The sequence below is a fragment of the Rana temporaria genome, chromosome 11 (assembly GCF_905171775.1).
Source record: "Rana temporaria chromosome 11, aRanTem1.1, whole genome shotgun sequence".
In the NCBI taxonomy this organism is placed as follows: Eukaryota; Metazoa; Chordata; class Amphibia; order Anura; family Ranidae; genus Rana; species Rana temporaria.
Window position 1 is genome coordinate 151,658,950 of NC_053499.1, and position 17,542 is coordinate 151,676,491.

General features: G+C 43.9%; 2 protein-coding genes across 2 annotated transcripts in view; one reads left to right on the forward strand and one right to left on the reverse strand.

Annotated features, from left to right (window-relative positions):
* The window catches only part of PDCD5 (programmed cell death 5), a 302,413-nt gene that overhangs the window by 229,901 nt on the left and 54,970 nt on the right, over nucleotides 1-17,542 (reverse strand). The window lies entirely within an intron of this gene.
* VPS35 (VPS35 retromer complex component) overlaps nucleotides 1-17,542 on the forward strand; it is a 162,550-nt gene that overhangs the window by 6,298 nt on the left and 138,710 nt on the right. The window contains exon 3 of the mRNA XM_040329463.1: nucleotides 9,287-9,383. Within this exon, the coding sequence (XP_040185397.1) occupies nucleotides 9,287-9,383 (97 nt within the window). The remainder of the gene's footprint in view (nucleotides 1-9,286; nucleotides 9,384-17,542) is intronic.

Sequence of the window (17,542 nt, forward strand, 5' to 3'; positions counted from 1 at the left end):
GATGCCCCTTCTGTTTTGCGGGTCGGCCGGAGGGATGCCCCTTCGGTTTGCGGAAGGAATGCCCTCTTCGCAAATAGCCAAATATATCATTGGTGTTGGTGGAACCTGGGAATCCCGGGTTGGGACTCCTTTAAACTTCTATGCTCTCACCATCTCTGCAGTTATCTGAATGATGTGCTGATAGATGTTGAGCTTATTTGAATTTAAAGGATAAACTAAGAAGAATGTATTTTGCTAATTCGAGTAAATGATTTTACACACAAGGTTTTAATATGTCGATATCTACCCTTCAGTAATGAAAGCTCCATCTAAAGCAGTGGCTCTCAACCCGGGGGTCGAATGGGGATTTACCAGGGGTCACGAATCCTGGGCTGTTCCTGAAGCCTGCACCGCTCTCCCAGCCTTTTTGCAGTCACCCAGCAGGGCTGTGCCTGGGGCCCGCGGCCGCCCACTCACCCTCTTCACAGCCGTCCATTCAGTTCACGGCATGGCTGGGGAACAGAAATTAGAGGTCAGCTGGTGAGGAATGTGAAGTGGGAGGGGTTGGAGGAGACCCTATCTCCTGATTTCGGCATAGGTGTCACTTCTACAAGACACCATAAAGTCGGAGACACAGTGAGTAACACTACCTGTGATAAGAGTTGCCATTAAAAGTCCCCACTACAGTTCTCAGATCAGCAGATGACCTTGATCAAGAGCACCTAAGTCGGCTGATCAGAACTCCTCGCCAGCACTGCCAATCATCCCATTGCCTTGCCTTGGGTGAGGACAACCCACGCTACGAAAATAATTTCACTGTTGGGGGTCCCACAACTTGGGAAATTTTATCAAGGGGTCACGGCACTAGAAAGGTTGAGAACCGCTGATCCAAAGGCATGATGGCTTCTGATCAGCTGGCAGCCCTGTGTTCGGCGTCACATGATGATGACTTCTGTTTTTTTGACGAGGAAGCCAGTCTGAGGTCACATGCTGATCATGAAGGGTTGTCTCCCGTACAACGATCAGAGATCCCTTTATACTGCACTGGTAAAAACTAACAAAAGATTGAGTAATGGTCTGAGATTAAAGTAACGGTTTTCTCTTCGTTTGATCATTTAAAAAAAATAAGCGGAGTGTTTAACAAAACCTTAAACCGTGACTGGATGACGTTTAGAGGGCATCTTAAAAGTGATGAGAACTGAAACGCAAACCGTTTACAAACCTGAAAACGCAAAAGATTTGCTGTAATATAGATAACAACTAGAATTCCAGGTATGGTATTTTTTAGGGTTGTCCCGATACCACTTTTTTAAGACCGAGTACAAGTACCGATACTTTTTTTTTCAAGTACTCGCCGATACCGATACTTTTTTTTTAATCTCATGTGACAGCAGCACATGTGTAGTTTTTTTTTTTTTTTACAATTTTTTTTATTTATTTATTTATAATGCTTTCTTTTTTTAAAGGGGGGGGGGGGGGTGGACCGTGTCAGTGTGTTTTTTTTCTTTTTCTTTTTTTATTATTTTCTACAATTCTTCATTCTTTTTCTTTCTTCATTCTTCTTCCTTCTTCTTCCTTCTTCATTCTTCCTTCTTCTTCTTCATTCTTCCTTCTTCTTCATTCTTCCTTCTTCTTCATTCTTCATCCTTTCTTCTTTCTTTCTTTCTTTCTTTCTTTCTTTCTTTCTTTCTTTCTTTCTTTCTTTCTTTCTTTCTTTCTTTCTTTCTTTCTTTCTTTCTTTCTTTCTTTCTTTCTTTCTTTCTTTCTTCTTCTTTTTCTCGTTCTTTCTTCTTCGTTCTTTCTTCTTCGTTCTTTCTTCTTCGTTCTTTCTTCTTCGTTCTTTCTTCTTCGTTCTTTCTTCTTCGTTCTTTCTTCTTCTTCTTTTTTTCTTTATTTTTTCAGCCCTGTTGGGGGGCTTTGGTGAGATATCGGGGGTCTTAACAGACCTCTGACATCTCCCCTTTGAGACAGGGAAAGGGACTAAGGACACATGTTCCCCAGTTGCTTTCTCAGCAGCATCAGCTGCGCTGAAAATGAATGGAGTGAAGACCGCATCTTCTCTTCATTCATAAACTGAAACATTGTAATCACAGTTTACGATGTTTCAGTTATGTGAATGGACAGAGTCAGTGATCACTGACTCTGTCCATTCGGAGCAGTAAGGAGACGGATTTACCGGCTCCTACCCCGCTCTCCATCCTGACAGTTCCAGGGGGTGGAGGAGGAGCACAGAAGGGGAGAGATACACGGTGGGAATACACGGTGGAATACACGGTGGAATACACGGCGGGAATACACTATATAGCGGTGATTGGTGCCTGTAACTTCCCCATGCAGTGATCACCCCTGACAGTACAAGTATCGGGTGAAGCATCGGGAGCATTTGCCCGAGTACAAGTACTCGGGCAAATGCTTGGTATCGGTCCCGATACCGATACTAGTATCGGTATCGGGACAACCCTAGTATTTTTACATAGTTGCATTGTTCCTGCTTGTATATGTAATACCATACCTGTGGGATACCTCTAGAAGCTGAGAGTTATTGATGTAGACACGTCTACTACACCACTACTACAGTGATCTCCACTTGCTTCTGGGTCCTGTGCTAAGCGATTGCCCTGCTACATTGTGGACACAGAAGGTCAGCTGCTCGGCACATGTAATATTCAGAAAATGCGTTGCATTCTCTCAATAAATGCCAAACATTCTCTGATTAGACGAGGTGGAGAACGTGATGTCGCCGCCCCGCCGCTTCACCCCGTCCAGTCGAAGATCACTTTGCATACCTTGCAAGGCATTCTCTCAATGGTGCCGACCTCTTCCCGCTCTCACCCTCCACTCCCCTCTCAATTGTAAACACAATGGCCTTCTGTGTTTACAAGGGCCAGCTTTGCTCTCGGCGGCTCCCGCAACTAACGGATCCCTGCATGCAATCCTGGGGGGGGGGGCAGATCTCCAGAATCTGAGAGAGCACGATCTCCCTGCGAGGCAGAGCTGCCTACACAAGGGAGGTACTAGAGCAAGGCCAGGTAGAGAAAGATGCAAGGAATCTTTGGGGTGGATTTGCACCCGGCTTAGAGCTCCCCTAAACCTATATGCAACACACTCCTAAACCCTGTGCTCTGTACACAGCACACCCCTAAACTCTGCACCCTGTATGCAACAACACAATACTAAACCCTGTGCTCTGTACACAGCACACCACTGAACTCTGCACCCTGTATACAACACACTCCTAAAACCTGTGCTCTGTACACAGCACACCACTGAACTTTGCACCCTTTATGCAACACATTACTAAACCCTGCGCTCTGTACACAGCACACCCCTAAACTCTGCACCCTGTATACAACACACTCCTAAACCCTGCGCTCTGTACACAGCACACCACTGAACTCTTCCCCATGTATGCAACAACACACTCCTAAACCCTGTGCTCTGTACACAGCACACCACTGAACTCTTCCCCCTGTATGCAACAACACACTCCTAAACCCTGTGCTCTGTACACAGCACACCCCTTGAACTCTGCACTCTGTATGCAACACACTCCTAAACTCTGTGCTTAGTGCACCCTCTGAAGGCTGCGCTCTGTGCGTAGCTCACCCCCAGATAAAACCAGCCCTTTGAGGGTAATCCTACCGCTGATGTGGCCCAGAACAAAATTGAGTCTGATACCCCCGTTCTAGAGGATTCCCACAAGGATGGTATATGCATATTTGCATTGTTCCAAGGAAGACCAATGTAATTATGTAAAAAAATAAAATACAATTTCTGGAATTCTTTTACTTTTTGCCCAAAATTATCCAGAAAGATGTACTGTTTTATCTTGAACTCCTCATGGGGGGGGGGGGGATAGCGGGTCACGTCCTGTGCCTGGGCACTCCTGTAATTTGAGCCTCTTAGCTGTATATCTGCAGTGTGAGATCATCTAAGGCACTGCTGCCTCTGACTGATGGTCTCACCAGATTTGGGGCACAGCTTCCACAGTACAGGTTCTCTTTTAGCTTAAAAAAAAAAAAAAAAAAAAAGCAACCCCTTTTGAAAAGCTTTTCCTTTTTCTGCATATGGTTTGTGATTATATATGTGCACGTGGGGAAGCCATAGGTCTCATTGAATAGCAGGCTCCATTTCCTGCTTAGCATTGCATTACTTTGCTTCCTCTTTCTCGGTGCAATTCTTCCACTCCAGCCTGACTAATGGAAAGCGATTTTATCCTGTGTGTGTGTGGCTGAGATTTTTAATGAATTGGCAATAGCAGCTAGAAGAATAATCTGCAAATCTTTTGGGGGGGGGGGGGGGGGATTTATTAAAAGTAAGTACCGTATATACTCGACTATAAGCCGAGGCACCTAATTTTACCACAAAAAAAATGGGAAAACTTATTGACTCGAGCATAAGCCTAGGGTGTCCATCTGCATGCCTCACTGTGCCCATCCCTCACTGTGCCCATGACTAGACTGACATTTAACATGGGAGTCTATGGAAGGGGTGCCCGGCTTTGAAAAATCGGTAATCACCAGCAGTAGGTCCCCCAAACAACAAGCTATGGACACTTGGAGAGAAAGGGCCAGATTCTCAGAGACTTACGGCGGCGTATCTACTGATACGCCGACGTAAGTCCGAATCTGCGCCGTCGTAAATTTAAGCGTATTCTGGAAACCAGATACGCTTAAATTAGGCTAAGATACGAGCGGCGTAAGTCTCCTACGCCGTCGTATCTTAGGGTGCATATTTACGCTGGCCGCTAGGTGGCGCTTCCGTTGAGTTCGGCGTAGAATATGCAAATGACTAGATACGCCGATTCACAAATGTACGTGCGCCTGTCGCAATTAGTTGCGCCGTTTAGGTTGGACATACGCCGGCGTAAAGATAAAGCTGGTCTCTAGGTGGCGCATCCCATGCAAAGTATGGACGTCGGAACAAGCGTATCTTTTTACGTCGTTTGCGTAAGTCGTACGCGAATAGGGCTGTGCGTAAATTACGTTCACGTCACAGGCATTGAGCCGACGTATCTTTGGGCGTAAATACGACGTGATACTGAGCATGCGCCGTTTGTTCGGCCATGCATCTACATGGGGTCAAGCCTCATTTAAATACAACACGCCCCCCTACAGCCTACTTTGAATTACACCGGCCCATTTACGCTACGCCGCCGTAACTTGGGAGGCAAGTGCTTTGTGAATACAGCACTTGCCTCTCTAAGTTGCGGCGAAATACGGTACGCTACGCTCGCGCAACGTAGATCGGCCGTACGTGAATCTAGGCCAAAGAGTTGGGCTACATGTGTGCCAAGTTCCGGGTCCAGGGGACCTACAACCGGCCGGTTCTGGGTCCCCAAAACCACCAGAGAAATGACCGTTTAACATGGGAGTCTATGGAAGGGGTGCCAGGCTTTGAAAAATCGATGCTCCACGGCTGTAGGTCCTCCGGACAACAAACTTTGCACACTTAGAGAGGAAGAGTGGGGCTAGATGTCTGCCAAGTTCCGGGTCCAGAGGACCTACGACCGGCCGGTTCCGGGTCCCCAAAATCACCAGAGAAATTACCGTTTAACATGGAAGTCTATGGAAGGGGTGCCCGGTTTTGAAAAATCGGTGCTCCCCAGCTGTAGGTCCCCCAGACAACAAACTTTGCACACTTAGAGAGGAAGAGTGGGGCTACATGTGTGCCAAGTTTGGGGTCCAGGGGACCTACGGCTGGCCGGTACCGGGTCCCCAAAATCTGGGAGATCAGGCGCAAAAAGGTGACTCGAGTATAAGCCGAGGGGGGCATTTTCAGCACAAAAAATGTGCTGAAAAGCTCGGCTTATACTCGAGTATATACGGTGTGTAAAATATCGAATCGCGTAGAGACGAAGGTAAATAATGGCTCAAAATAGGCTGCTGTTAAAAATCCAGCGTAGTTTCCCTAGAAAAAAACTTTTCTGCTCTCTACTTTTTTAAATTAAAACTCTCTGGGCCTTTTTCTTAAGACTGAGTAAAACAATACCGCGGCTATTTGTTTTAATGGCGCCTAATGAATGAAACCGCAAAAACGTATTGAGAGTCGCGCCGGTCGTATCAATCCTCATCTGCTTAATTTCCCACGGGACAGCGCCGAAAATTGCTCCCCCTAATCAATGTAAATCACCCTTCGAGCGGCTCGGCGCCGGCGGCTGGCAGGCTGGAATTAGCTGCCGCGTTCTCGCCAACGACTGCCACTCCTGTCACAGTCCCACTTCCTAATGGCGCTTCATTATTTTGTCACTGTTGGATTGCATTGAATTAACATAAATATGCTGAAAGCGGACAAATTAAGTGTTCATTGGGGGGGGGGGGGGGGGGGGGGGTTTGTAAACTGCCTTTAAATTTAAAGAGGATTTCCATGTTACCTGTAAAATTTTATTTTGCTTGGTCTCAAGCCTTTTGATAATTAACCACTTAGGACCTTTAGGCAGCTAAAAGACCCGGAAAGTTTTTGCGATTCGGCAATGCGTCAGTTTAACTGACAATTGCGCGGTCGTGCGACGTGGCTCCCAAACAAAATTGGCGTCCTTTTTTCCCCACAAATAGAGCTTTCTTTTGGTGGTATTTGATCACCTCTGCGTTTTTTTTTTTTTTGCGCTATAAACAAAAATAGAGCGACAATTTTGAGAAAAATTCAATATTTTTTACTTTTTGCTATAATATCCCCCAAAAATATATAAACAAACTTTTTTTTCCTCAGTTTAGGCCGATACGTGTTCTTCTACCTATTTTTGGTAAAAAAAAAATCGCAATAAGCGTTTATTGATTGGTTTGCGCAAAATTTATAGCGTTTACAAAATAGGGGATAGTTTTATGGCATTTTTATTAATATTTTACACAAACGCTTACCAACAGTAATTGAGCACATTCAGCGTGTAGGTCAGAAGCGTTCTAGAGCCTTCATGTTGCCTTATGGCCTCCGGGGTTCAGGTTCACATCTTAAAAGCTTCCGATTCTCCTCCCAGCACTCTGATGTCTAATTGCTGTGATCGGTACAGCGACCCTCATGGACCTCCCGGTTCCTACTGCAGTTTATCCGCTGTTCTTGGGGTGGGATGTCGGGAAGGATAGTCTCCCTTGCTGGTGTGTGTTTTTCTCTGTGTGTGTTTTTCTCTGTGTGTGTTTTTCTCTGTGTGTGTGTGTGTGTGTGTGTGTGTGTGTGTGTTTTTCTCTGTGTGTGTTTTTTCTCTGTGTGTGTGTGTGTGTTTTTCTCTGTGTGTGTGTGTGTGTGTGTGTGTTTTTCTCTCTGTGTGTGTGTGTGTTTTTCTCTGTGTGTGTGTGTGTGTGTGTGTGTGTGTGTGTTTTTCTCTGTGTGTGTGTGTGTGTGTTTTTTCTCTGTGTGTGTGTGTGTGTGTGTTTTTCTGTGTGTGTGTGTGTGTGTGTGTTTTTCTCTCTGTGTGTGTGTTTCTCTGTGTGTGTGTTTCTCTGTGTGTGTGTGTGTGTGTGTGTTTCTCTGTGTGTCTCTCTCTCTCTGTGTCTGTGTCTGTGTCTGTGTCTGTGTCTGTGTCTGTGTCTGTGTCTGTGTCTGTGTCTGTGTCTGTGTCTGTGTCTGTGTCTGTGTCTCTGTCTGTCGGACATCTGTGTGTCAGAGATGGTAATCTTAGACTGTCAATCAAAGCTCCCTCAAGGAGGGGATGTTTACTGGCGCACATTACAGCTGACAATTCACACGGCCTAATCTTCTTATTCAGCAGGGGATAGGAAGATAAATCTTGCTTTGTCTTTGGTCTGTAAGAAATGCTTTCATACTTGGTGTTCTAGCAATGTGTCATCAAGCTCAGGTTCACACTGACAGCGGGAATGAAATGGGGCGAGTTCAGCTCAACTCGCACAATTTCATTCCCACATGTCAGTCCCGACTTCGGGGGGCGATTTCGGAGACATCTGTGCGGGTTTCTGCGCAGATATTAACGAAAATCGCACCCCAAAATTGCCAGTAGTAGTACAGTAACTACTTTTGGGAATCGGTGCGGCGCTGAAAATGCAGTGTTGCACCGATTCGGACGGTGCTATTGCCGGCAGTTACTGCCGATTTGGCATGCAATTTGACATGCCACATCGCATGAACGTGAACCAGGGCTAAAGCAGGTTCGTGCTTTGCATATACCGTGCAAAGCTACACATTTGCTTTACGCCTCATGCACACGTGAGGTTTATCCCCCCCCCCCTCCCTGCATGAGGTTCCGGAGTTTTTGTGCAGCTGGAAGGCCGAGGTGCTCCGTCCAGTTTCACTCTCGGCATCCAGTCAAGTGATTGACTGAAAGCTGCTGGGGATTGGCGGTACTAATATTTCGGAAGCAAATGCCTGGAATGCAGACTTCTTGTGTTCCGGCCGTTCATCCCTAAATGTTGGCGCACCATCAAGCTGCATCATCTTTAAAGGAGAAGCCTAGCCTGAGCTCGTTTTGGCTGATCTTCTCCTATGGGTCACAGGAGTGCAATTATTTTTTGTTTTTTTTCTGGGGACAACCCAAATATTTGATTTTTTTTTTTTTTTTTTTTTTTTTTTTTACTTTTACGTTCAACAATAATGGTAAACAAGACAAATAGAGGGTGAATCTTCCTAGCGGGGAACCAGACCGCAATAAAAACTGACAGGTGTTCTAATCCCTCTCCCACTCTTCTTCCCCCGTTTTATTTTTTGGATGTTTCTACTTTAGGTGCAATAATCCTTTAGGTTTTAACCACTTAAGACCCGGACCTTTAGGCAGCTAAAGGACCCGGCCAGGTTTTGTCACTGCGTCGCTTTAACAGACAATTGCGCGGTTGTGCGATGTGACTCCCAAACAAACATGGCATCCTTTTTTCCCCACAAAAAGAGCTTTCTTTTGGTGGTATTTGATCACCTCTGCGGTTTTTATTTTTTGCGCTATAAACAAAAATAGAGCGACAATTTTGAAGAAAATGCAATATTTTTTACTTTTTGCTATAATAAATATCCCCCAAAAATATATAAAAAAAACATTTTTTTCCTCAGTTTAAGCCGATACGTATTCTTCTACATATTTTTGGTTAAAAAAATCGCAATAAGCGTTTATCGGTTGGTTTGCGCTAAATTTATAGCGTTTACAAAATAGGGGATAGTTTTATTGAATGCACAGTAACTACAGTTGTGAAACCTGTTGGCTAGTTTCCATGGGAACTGCATGCTGTGTAGATACATATATATATGGTCCTGAAAATGGCATAAAAGGCTTGTTCGGGGCAGTATTGGTCATGCATTTACTTATTGATGCGAATATTGCACATTTTTTAGCGCTAGTATTGATGCAATCGTTTTTTCTTTTTTTGTTCCGCAGGACAAGAACAAACTGATGGATGCTCTGAAACACGCCTCCAACATGCTGGGAGAACTCCGGACCTCCATGTTGTCCCCAAAGAGTTACTACGAGCTTTGTATCCTTCTCAGTGGCCATGTGGGGTGTCACACGGGATTGGCGGATGGTAACGCCAATGCCGAGATCTGTCATTGATTGGTCAGATAAAAGCAGCCATTCCCTGAAGTCAGAGACGTGAAAGCCGTTAAAAAAAAAAAAAATAAGTCGGCAACTACAAAAACTGTAGCTTCTGACTTTTAATAGGACACTTACCTGCCCCAGCGATGATCTCGCCCAGCTGGTTTCTTCACCAGGCTTGGAGCCATCATACTAACTGTGGGCAAACGCTTGTGGCTTCAGAGCAGGCTGCTCACTGCGCATGCATGAGCCACCCTATTTGATTTATCCCACCGGTTTTTGGGACCCATGACATGTCTTGGGAAGGAGGGGGGGGGGGGGGGTTGAATTTATACCGCGGCAATCCATCCGGAAGTGGGGGAGCGGACGGCTGTCAAAACCAGGTAAGCCCCCCCCCAAATTTATTTTTTTATGTCCCTCTAATGTTAAGTGGGGGGGGGTCGGAGAAAAGGATGAGGTGCGGAACTTACCCTTTTGGGTGATCCACTTTAAAAATGAACTGCAGCCCTGCACAGTTTGTATAAGCTCCCATCATGTAATGAAGAGTGTCTTGCAATCGCAGAAGCCTCTGTATTATGTGAATGTTCACAAAATACAAAGGCTTCTTTGAATAGGTGACAGAAGAGGGGCGAGCGTGGCTGCTCTGTGTTCTTCTCTCACAGCCCTTAGTGAACCCTTTGTGTACCATAGGCCAACTTCAGCTAAACGAGCCCAGGCTGGACCTCTCCTTTTAATTACTATATATATATATATATATATATATATATATATATATATATATATATATATATATATATATATATATATATATATATATATATATATATATATATATATATATATAAAACAATGAATCGTGATAACAATCTGATGTAGAGTTGAACATTTAGCTAAGACTGGTTAAATTGCAATACTTGCGCTGTAGGGTGTGGAACAGGGAATAGGTAATGGACAATAATATTTATGAGTGACTAGTGAAAATATTATTTGGTGAAAACAATATTAACAGTGAGACCAATACAAGGACAGTCCTTAATGAGCAAGTCTGCACTCCAGGGAGGTCCAGATCCAGTGCAGTCCTGCCGTGCATTAATGTGCTCCAAACGGAGATAAATCCTAATCTCCAGTGTAAAAATAAAAATGCAATCAAAAAATGAAGATACGGAAAGTACACGGAAAACAGTCCTGAAGGAAGTATATATGAGACCCTTAGATCCGTAATAGGTGAAAATAGGATAGTTGAGCCAACACCAAAGTTATATGTAAACACCTTTGGTGAACCCAGCTGCTCACCTCGAATTGACCACAGTATGTCCAGGTTAAAATGGTCTAGATGGTTACAATCCACAAATAGCACATGTAAGTCTCCATCCAATGTTTAACATGAAAAAACACAAAGTAAAAAGACAAAAAGAGGCTGATGGTGAAATACCGTCACAAAAAAGATATTAGCAAATGGGATCTTGGCGAATGGGAATGCACTCACATGTGAGTGAGAGATCTCAGACTCATATCCACGAGTACCGCACTCGTCTGTCCCTCTATCTTTCCTCTGCTTCTTTCCACTAATTCTCAGGGTTCAGATGCTGGCTGTTTTGATCTCCCCAGGGTTTCTCAGTGTGTGACACTGTCTCAGCTGCTGTGGGCTTGTAGTAACTCCTATCCCTCTCTCATTAGCTCAGATGGAGCGCTCAGGTGGCGTTTGCAATGTGAAAAGGGGTGAAAGAAACATACCCATAGTATAGCCCAGTCAGCAATATAAACCGATTTTATTAAAAGTAACAGTAAAAACTCACATATCAATGCGGAAACTCAGCAACAATCCCTACGAGCGGCGAACTCGTATGTCCGTTCGTCAGATGTTTGTGGTGTGTCCTGCCTACCAATCCCGACGCGTATCGTCACGATCACGTGACTTCATCAGGGGATGATGTAGGGGACACATAGACAGACATTTATAGTCTGTGTTAATGAGCACCCGGCGGCCATTTTGTCGGAGCTCATAGAGAATGACTACGCTGCCTGTGTTCTAATCGCGCCGTGCTGTGTAGTGCAAGCCGGGCCCGTGGACAAATCAGAGAGCGGGGGTACAGATCGCACAGAAGGTGTCTCATGCGATCGGACCAGCAATGGAATGTCACGATGGACAAATCAATATAAGGAAATGTAAAAGAACATAAAAGCACAGAGGAGGGTCTGAGGCTATGAAAGCGACATATCCTGATACTGTGTGGGGCCGTGGTAAAAACAGTCAGACATATTAAAAATATATGTATAGGCCCAAGTCTATATTGTATTATTATACAAAAAGGATTATATAAGGGGATATTGGAGCTAATTAGAGGGGAAAAGGTGGTGGGTGAAGCAAAGGGGGATAAGGATGTGGAGAATATCTCCCTAAGTGAAACATCTACAAAAATACATATGTGCCAGATAGCCAGTTTAGAGAGAGGTGACCATAATAATGTCAGGTGTAAATATACTCAGACATAAGGGTATGTCAAGGGGTGTCAGACATATCGATTCTAGCTTGATGTGATGTAAGGTATGTATTCATGTAGCACAATGCTGCATGGATACAGGTGATACAGTGACAGTAACTGCATGTGCAGTCAGTGACTAGGCTCACAGCGAGGGGCCTAGCTAGGGGGACCTAGTGGCGTGATAGGGAAGTGGAAAGAGATGGGGCATGTGGAATTCATGTGCCAATGGGTAAGTGGCCATACATATGAATAATGAAGCAACATTTACTGGTGGTATGGTGATAGTACTTATATGATATAATTATTAAAGTTAAATTAAAAATTAAAAATAGGTTTGGAAGACATGGAAGCTATAAGGGGGACATCCTCAGATATCAGAAGAAACGAGACCGTATCGAAAAAAAAAAAAATTAATATATGGGGCATGATGTACCACAACATATGACGTACAGCCAAATGTCATCTATAACATATATAGTAAGAGAGACCATCTGCAAAGTAAAACTAAAAGTCACTGAGAAAACAATTGAGGTCAAATTCTATATTTAAACCTTTGGGTGCAAAAGTGTCCATGGAAAATATGTACTTCGACTCTATTTGGCTCAGTGTTCTGACTTTGTGGCCGCCACGCCAAGGTCGGGAGTAGGGCACTATCCCCCAAAACCTTAAGTGTGTAGGATCTTTCTGATGTACTTTGGCGAAATGGCGGGATACACTGTGTTTTGGGAAACCGCTTTCAATATTTTTAACGTGCTCTTTAATGCGGATTCTCAAGAGCCTTTTGGTGCGCCCAATGTATTGGAGGCCGCAGCTGCACTCCAAACAGTAGACTGCACCTTCAGTGTGGCACCCAATGAATTCTTTGACCTCATATTGACTCCCATTACTATTGGACTGAAACTTGGTGACTTTCAGGTTGGGTATACGGGTATGAGTGCATGCATAGCATCTCTTACAGGGATAAAACCCTTTTCCCGTGAAAAAGGAGAATGCTTTTTTCGGGGGGTCAATCACATTTTTGACCAGTTGGTCGCGCAAAGTAGGCGCACGTGTATATATAAACCTTGGTTTATTGGGCAATATCTCCTTTAGACCCGAATCTGATTTTAGAATATGCCAGTGGCGTAGAATGATCTTCTCTATTTTTTTATGCTGTACATTAAACTCTAAAATAATGGGAACCTGGTCTTTCCTGCTAGCAGGCCTACGGGTTTCGAGAAGTTGACTTCTTTGTAACTCAGTTACTTCTCTTATTTTGTCTTGGATAAATGTTCCTTCATATCCCTTCTCTATAAACCTATCGCCTATTTTGTTGGCCTGGGTCTGAAATTCCTCAATGGTCGTGCAGTTCCGCCTTAGCCGTACCAGCTGCCCTTTGGGTATGTTAAACAACCAATTCTTGTGGTGGCAGCTGGTGATGGGGAGGTAGCTATTGCGGTCAACGTTTTTAAAAAATGTTCTCGTGCTGAACGTATTGTTCGTCCGGCTGATTTCTAAGTCTAAGAATGGTATCACTTTCTCTTCAATTTGCCAAGTCAGAACGATATTGACATAGTTGTCGTTTAGTTTCTCAAAAAACGATATAAGCGACTGGCAATCGCCTTTCCATAGAACGAAAATATCGTCTATGTACCTCTTGTACAATAGAAGATCTGATGGGGGATCTTGAAAGACGACCTCTTCTTCCCATTTGGACATGAAAAGTCCTGCTACGCTAGGTGCGAACTTGGCCCCCATAGCAACCCCAGTTCGTTGTGAGTAATACTTGTTCCCGTTTCAAGCAGAAGTCCAGACACTTGATCAGATATTTCCTCTGGAGGCATGGGAGCTTAGTGTATTTGCGGAGGCCCCACTTTGTAGCATCACATGCCAGATGGTGGGGAATGATCGTATACAAAGAGGATACGTCTGCTGTCGCCATCAGAAGTGGACCATCAATATCTGTACCATCCAGGAGTTTCAGCATCTCTTTTGTATCTTTCAGATACGCACGAGTTTTCTGCACGGCCGATTGCAGATATCGGTCAATATATTGGCCAAGTCTGGCAGTAATAGATTCAATCCCGTTCACTATCGGGCGGAAAGGTGGGGTTAGTGGATCCTTGTGTATTTTAGGCAGTGCGTAAATAATAGGCGTCCTACAGGCTTCTGGGACAAGATATTTCGCCTCCCTTTTATCTAGGATATTCTTCCTAATGCCTAGTTGGACTACCTGTTCTAGATCCTTTTTCCATTTATGGATGGGATTTTTAGATAGTACACTATATGTATCAGAATCCTCTAATAATTTCATCATTCCAGTATGATATTGTTCAGTTGTTTGGATGACGATCCCTCCTCCCTTATCCGAAGGTCTTATTACGAGATTTTTTCTTTTTGTGAGTCTGCTAATGCCAGTTTTTATGGAAATAGGTTCTTCCACTTTTTTGAGATTCAGGTTCTTAATTTCTTCAGTTACCATTTGTTTAAAAACCTCAATATGTTTCCCATCTTTTAATTTAGGGTTGAAGGTAGACTTATTCCTCAGATGACTATGCACCACTTGTTGATTATCGCAGGTCTGGGTCACAAAGGGTTTTTCTAGCATATACTTTTTAATATTTAGTTTGCGAACATATTTTTGTATGCCAATGTAAGTTTGGAATTTATCTAAATTCCTCACTGGTGCATACTTCAAACCTTTGTCCAGTACTGCAATTTCTTCAGCTGTAAGTGGTGTGTCAGTGAGGTTGAAGATCCCTTCCCCTATTAGTCTCTTCTTCTGTTTTCTCTTCCCTGCTCTGCAGCCTCTTTTCTTGTGGGACTTTTTTGTTTCGATTCTTCCTGTCTCCTTGGAGGATGATATACTGTTCCTCGATCTAAAAAAGCCGATGGATAATTGTATCCTTGTTCTTGACGAAGATCCAAGTCTCGTCTTCCATCTCTATAGGTATCACGCAAATCCCTCAAGGGGGCATAGTAGTTGTTGGTATGTATCGGACTTCTTTCCCTTGGCCTCATTTGGGGTGGTGGTTCGTGCCTATGATTTGGAGTCCTCCTATATGGCTGATCTCCATAGTGATAATCCCCTCTATGTTCTCTGTTGTTATAGTATCCACTGGGATACACAGGACTTCTAGTTTGGTAGTAGGGTACATCAGGTGGTTCTCTGTCGTCCCTTACTCCTGGGTTTGTTTTGTTCCAGTTGTTATATGGTTTTTTGTTTTTATTTTTTATTTTGGGTTTTTTCCAGCCTTGTTGTGGTGTATATCCATTCGGTTGTGGTTGCCTCCAAGGGGTGCGAGGGGAGATATTTCTTGGGTATCCATTCCTTTCGTCACCATATTGGTTTCTAGGGTAGTCATCCCTTGATCTTTCTTCTCTCCTATCTCTATGGTCTATTCCCAAAAGTGGTGGGATAGGATTCATCTGTGGCCTTATTTGAGGTGGGACTCCCCTTTCTGGTGTGGAAAAGGTGGAACTGGGATCCGTGGGTTCCAGTGGTTTAGCCTTATTTTGCCACTTAAAGACTACATCGTTTTTGTAATCAGTGATATCTCTGGTGTATTTTTTACTTTTTCTCAATTTGACTTCCGTATCCTTGGTCACTAGGTCTTTATTTAATTGGGTAGTTAATCGTGTAAATTCTGCCGTATCTTTATGTGTATCTAGTTGTGTTTTCAAAATGGCTAGTGTAGCATCTATCTTGCGAAGCTTCTTTTGCTTCCTCTTCAATAAAAGATGTAGAAGCTCCATCCCTTTAAGGTTGAAAAACCTAAACCATTCGTCAATTGACTCCTGGTCGCATAGACCATCATTGGGGGGTACATCCCACCTGAGACGTCTCGGCACAATGTTGGCTTTAATGTACCGGTCAAAGGTGGTGATGTCCCACCAAGTATTGATCTTCTTTTCCAGACCATGTCCCAACTTGCGTATCAGGTGTTGGACATTGCTGGGGTCTTTGGGGGGGGGGTCTTCATCGTTGAACACAAGGTCTAAATCGACTTCTCGCTGTTCAACAAAGGTGAAGAGATCCATGACTGCTGCTGGAGTGATAAAGCAAGGTGAGTAAAATATAGATAGAGTAAACTCCTGCGCTGTCTGAAAAGTGAAAGGAGAGGGACAAACTAAAAATACTGCTGCAAATATAAAAGTCTACCTCGATAGACTGAAGTGAAACAGAAAGGTTAAATTGCAATACTTGCGCTGTAGGGTGTGGAACAGGGAATATATAATGGACAATAATATTTATGAGTGACTAGTGAAAATATTATTTGGTGAAAACAATATTAACAGTGAGACCAATACAAGGACAGTCCTTAATGAGCAAGTCTGCACTCCAGGGAGGTCCAGATCCAGTGCAGTCCTGCCGTGCATTAATGTGCTCCAAACGGAGATAAATCCTAATCTCCAGTGTAAAAATAAAAATGCAATCAAAAAATGAAGATACGGAAAGTACACGGAAAACAGTCCTGAAGGAAGTATATATGAGACCCTTAGATCCGTAATAGGTGAAAATAGGATAGTTGAGCCAACACCAAAGTTATATGTAAACACCTTTGGTGAACCCAGCTGCTCACCTCGAATTGACCACAGTATGTCCAGGTTAAAATGGTCTAGATGGTTACAATCCACAAATAGCACATGTAAGTCTCCATCCAATGTTTAACATGAAAAAACACAAAGTAAAAAGACAAAAAGAGGCTGATGGTGAAATACCGTCACAAAAAAGATATTAGCAAATGGGATCTTGGCGAATGGGAATGCACTCACATGTGAGTGAGAGATCTCAGACTCATATCCACGAGTACCGCACTCGTCGGTCCCTCTATCTTTCCTCTGCTTCTTTCCACTAATTCTCAGGGTTCAGATGCTGGCTGTTTTGATCTCCCCAGGGTTTCTCAGTGTGTGACACTGTCTCAGCTGCTGTGGGCTTGTAGTAACTCCTATCCCTCTCTCATTAGCTCAGATGGAGCGCTCAGGTGGCGTTTGCAATGTGAAAAGGGGTGAAAGAAACATACCCATAGTATAGCCCAGTCAGCAATATAAACCGATTTTATTAAAAGTAACAGTAAAAACTCACATATCAATGCGGAAACTCAGCAACAATCCCTACGAGCGGCGAACTCGTATGTCCGTTCGTCAGATGTTTGTGGTGTGTCCTGCCTACCAATCCCGACGCGTATCGTCACGATCACGTGACTTCATCAGGGGATGATGTAGGGGACACATAGACAGACATTTATAGTCTGTGTTAATGAGCACCCGGCGGCCATTTTGTCGGAGCTCATAGAGAATGACTACGCTGCCTGTGTTCTAATCGCGATTAGAACACAGGCAGCGTAGTCATTCTCTATGAGCTCCGACAAAATGGCCGCCGGGTGCTCATTAACACAGACTATAAATGTCTGTCTATGTGTCCCCTACATCATCCCCTGATGAAGTCACGTGATCGTGACGATACGCGTCGGGATTGGTAGGCAGGACACACCACAAACATCTGACGAACGGACATACGAGTTCGCCGCTCGTAGGGATTGTTGCTGAGTTTCCGCATTGATATGTGAGTTTTTACTGTTACTTTTAATAAAATCGGTTTATATTGCTGACTGGGCTATACTATGGGTATGTTTCT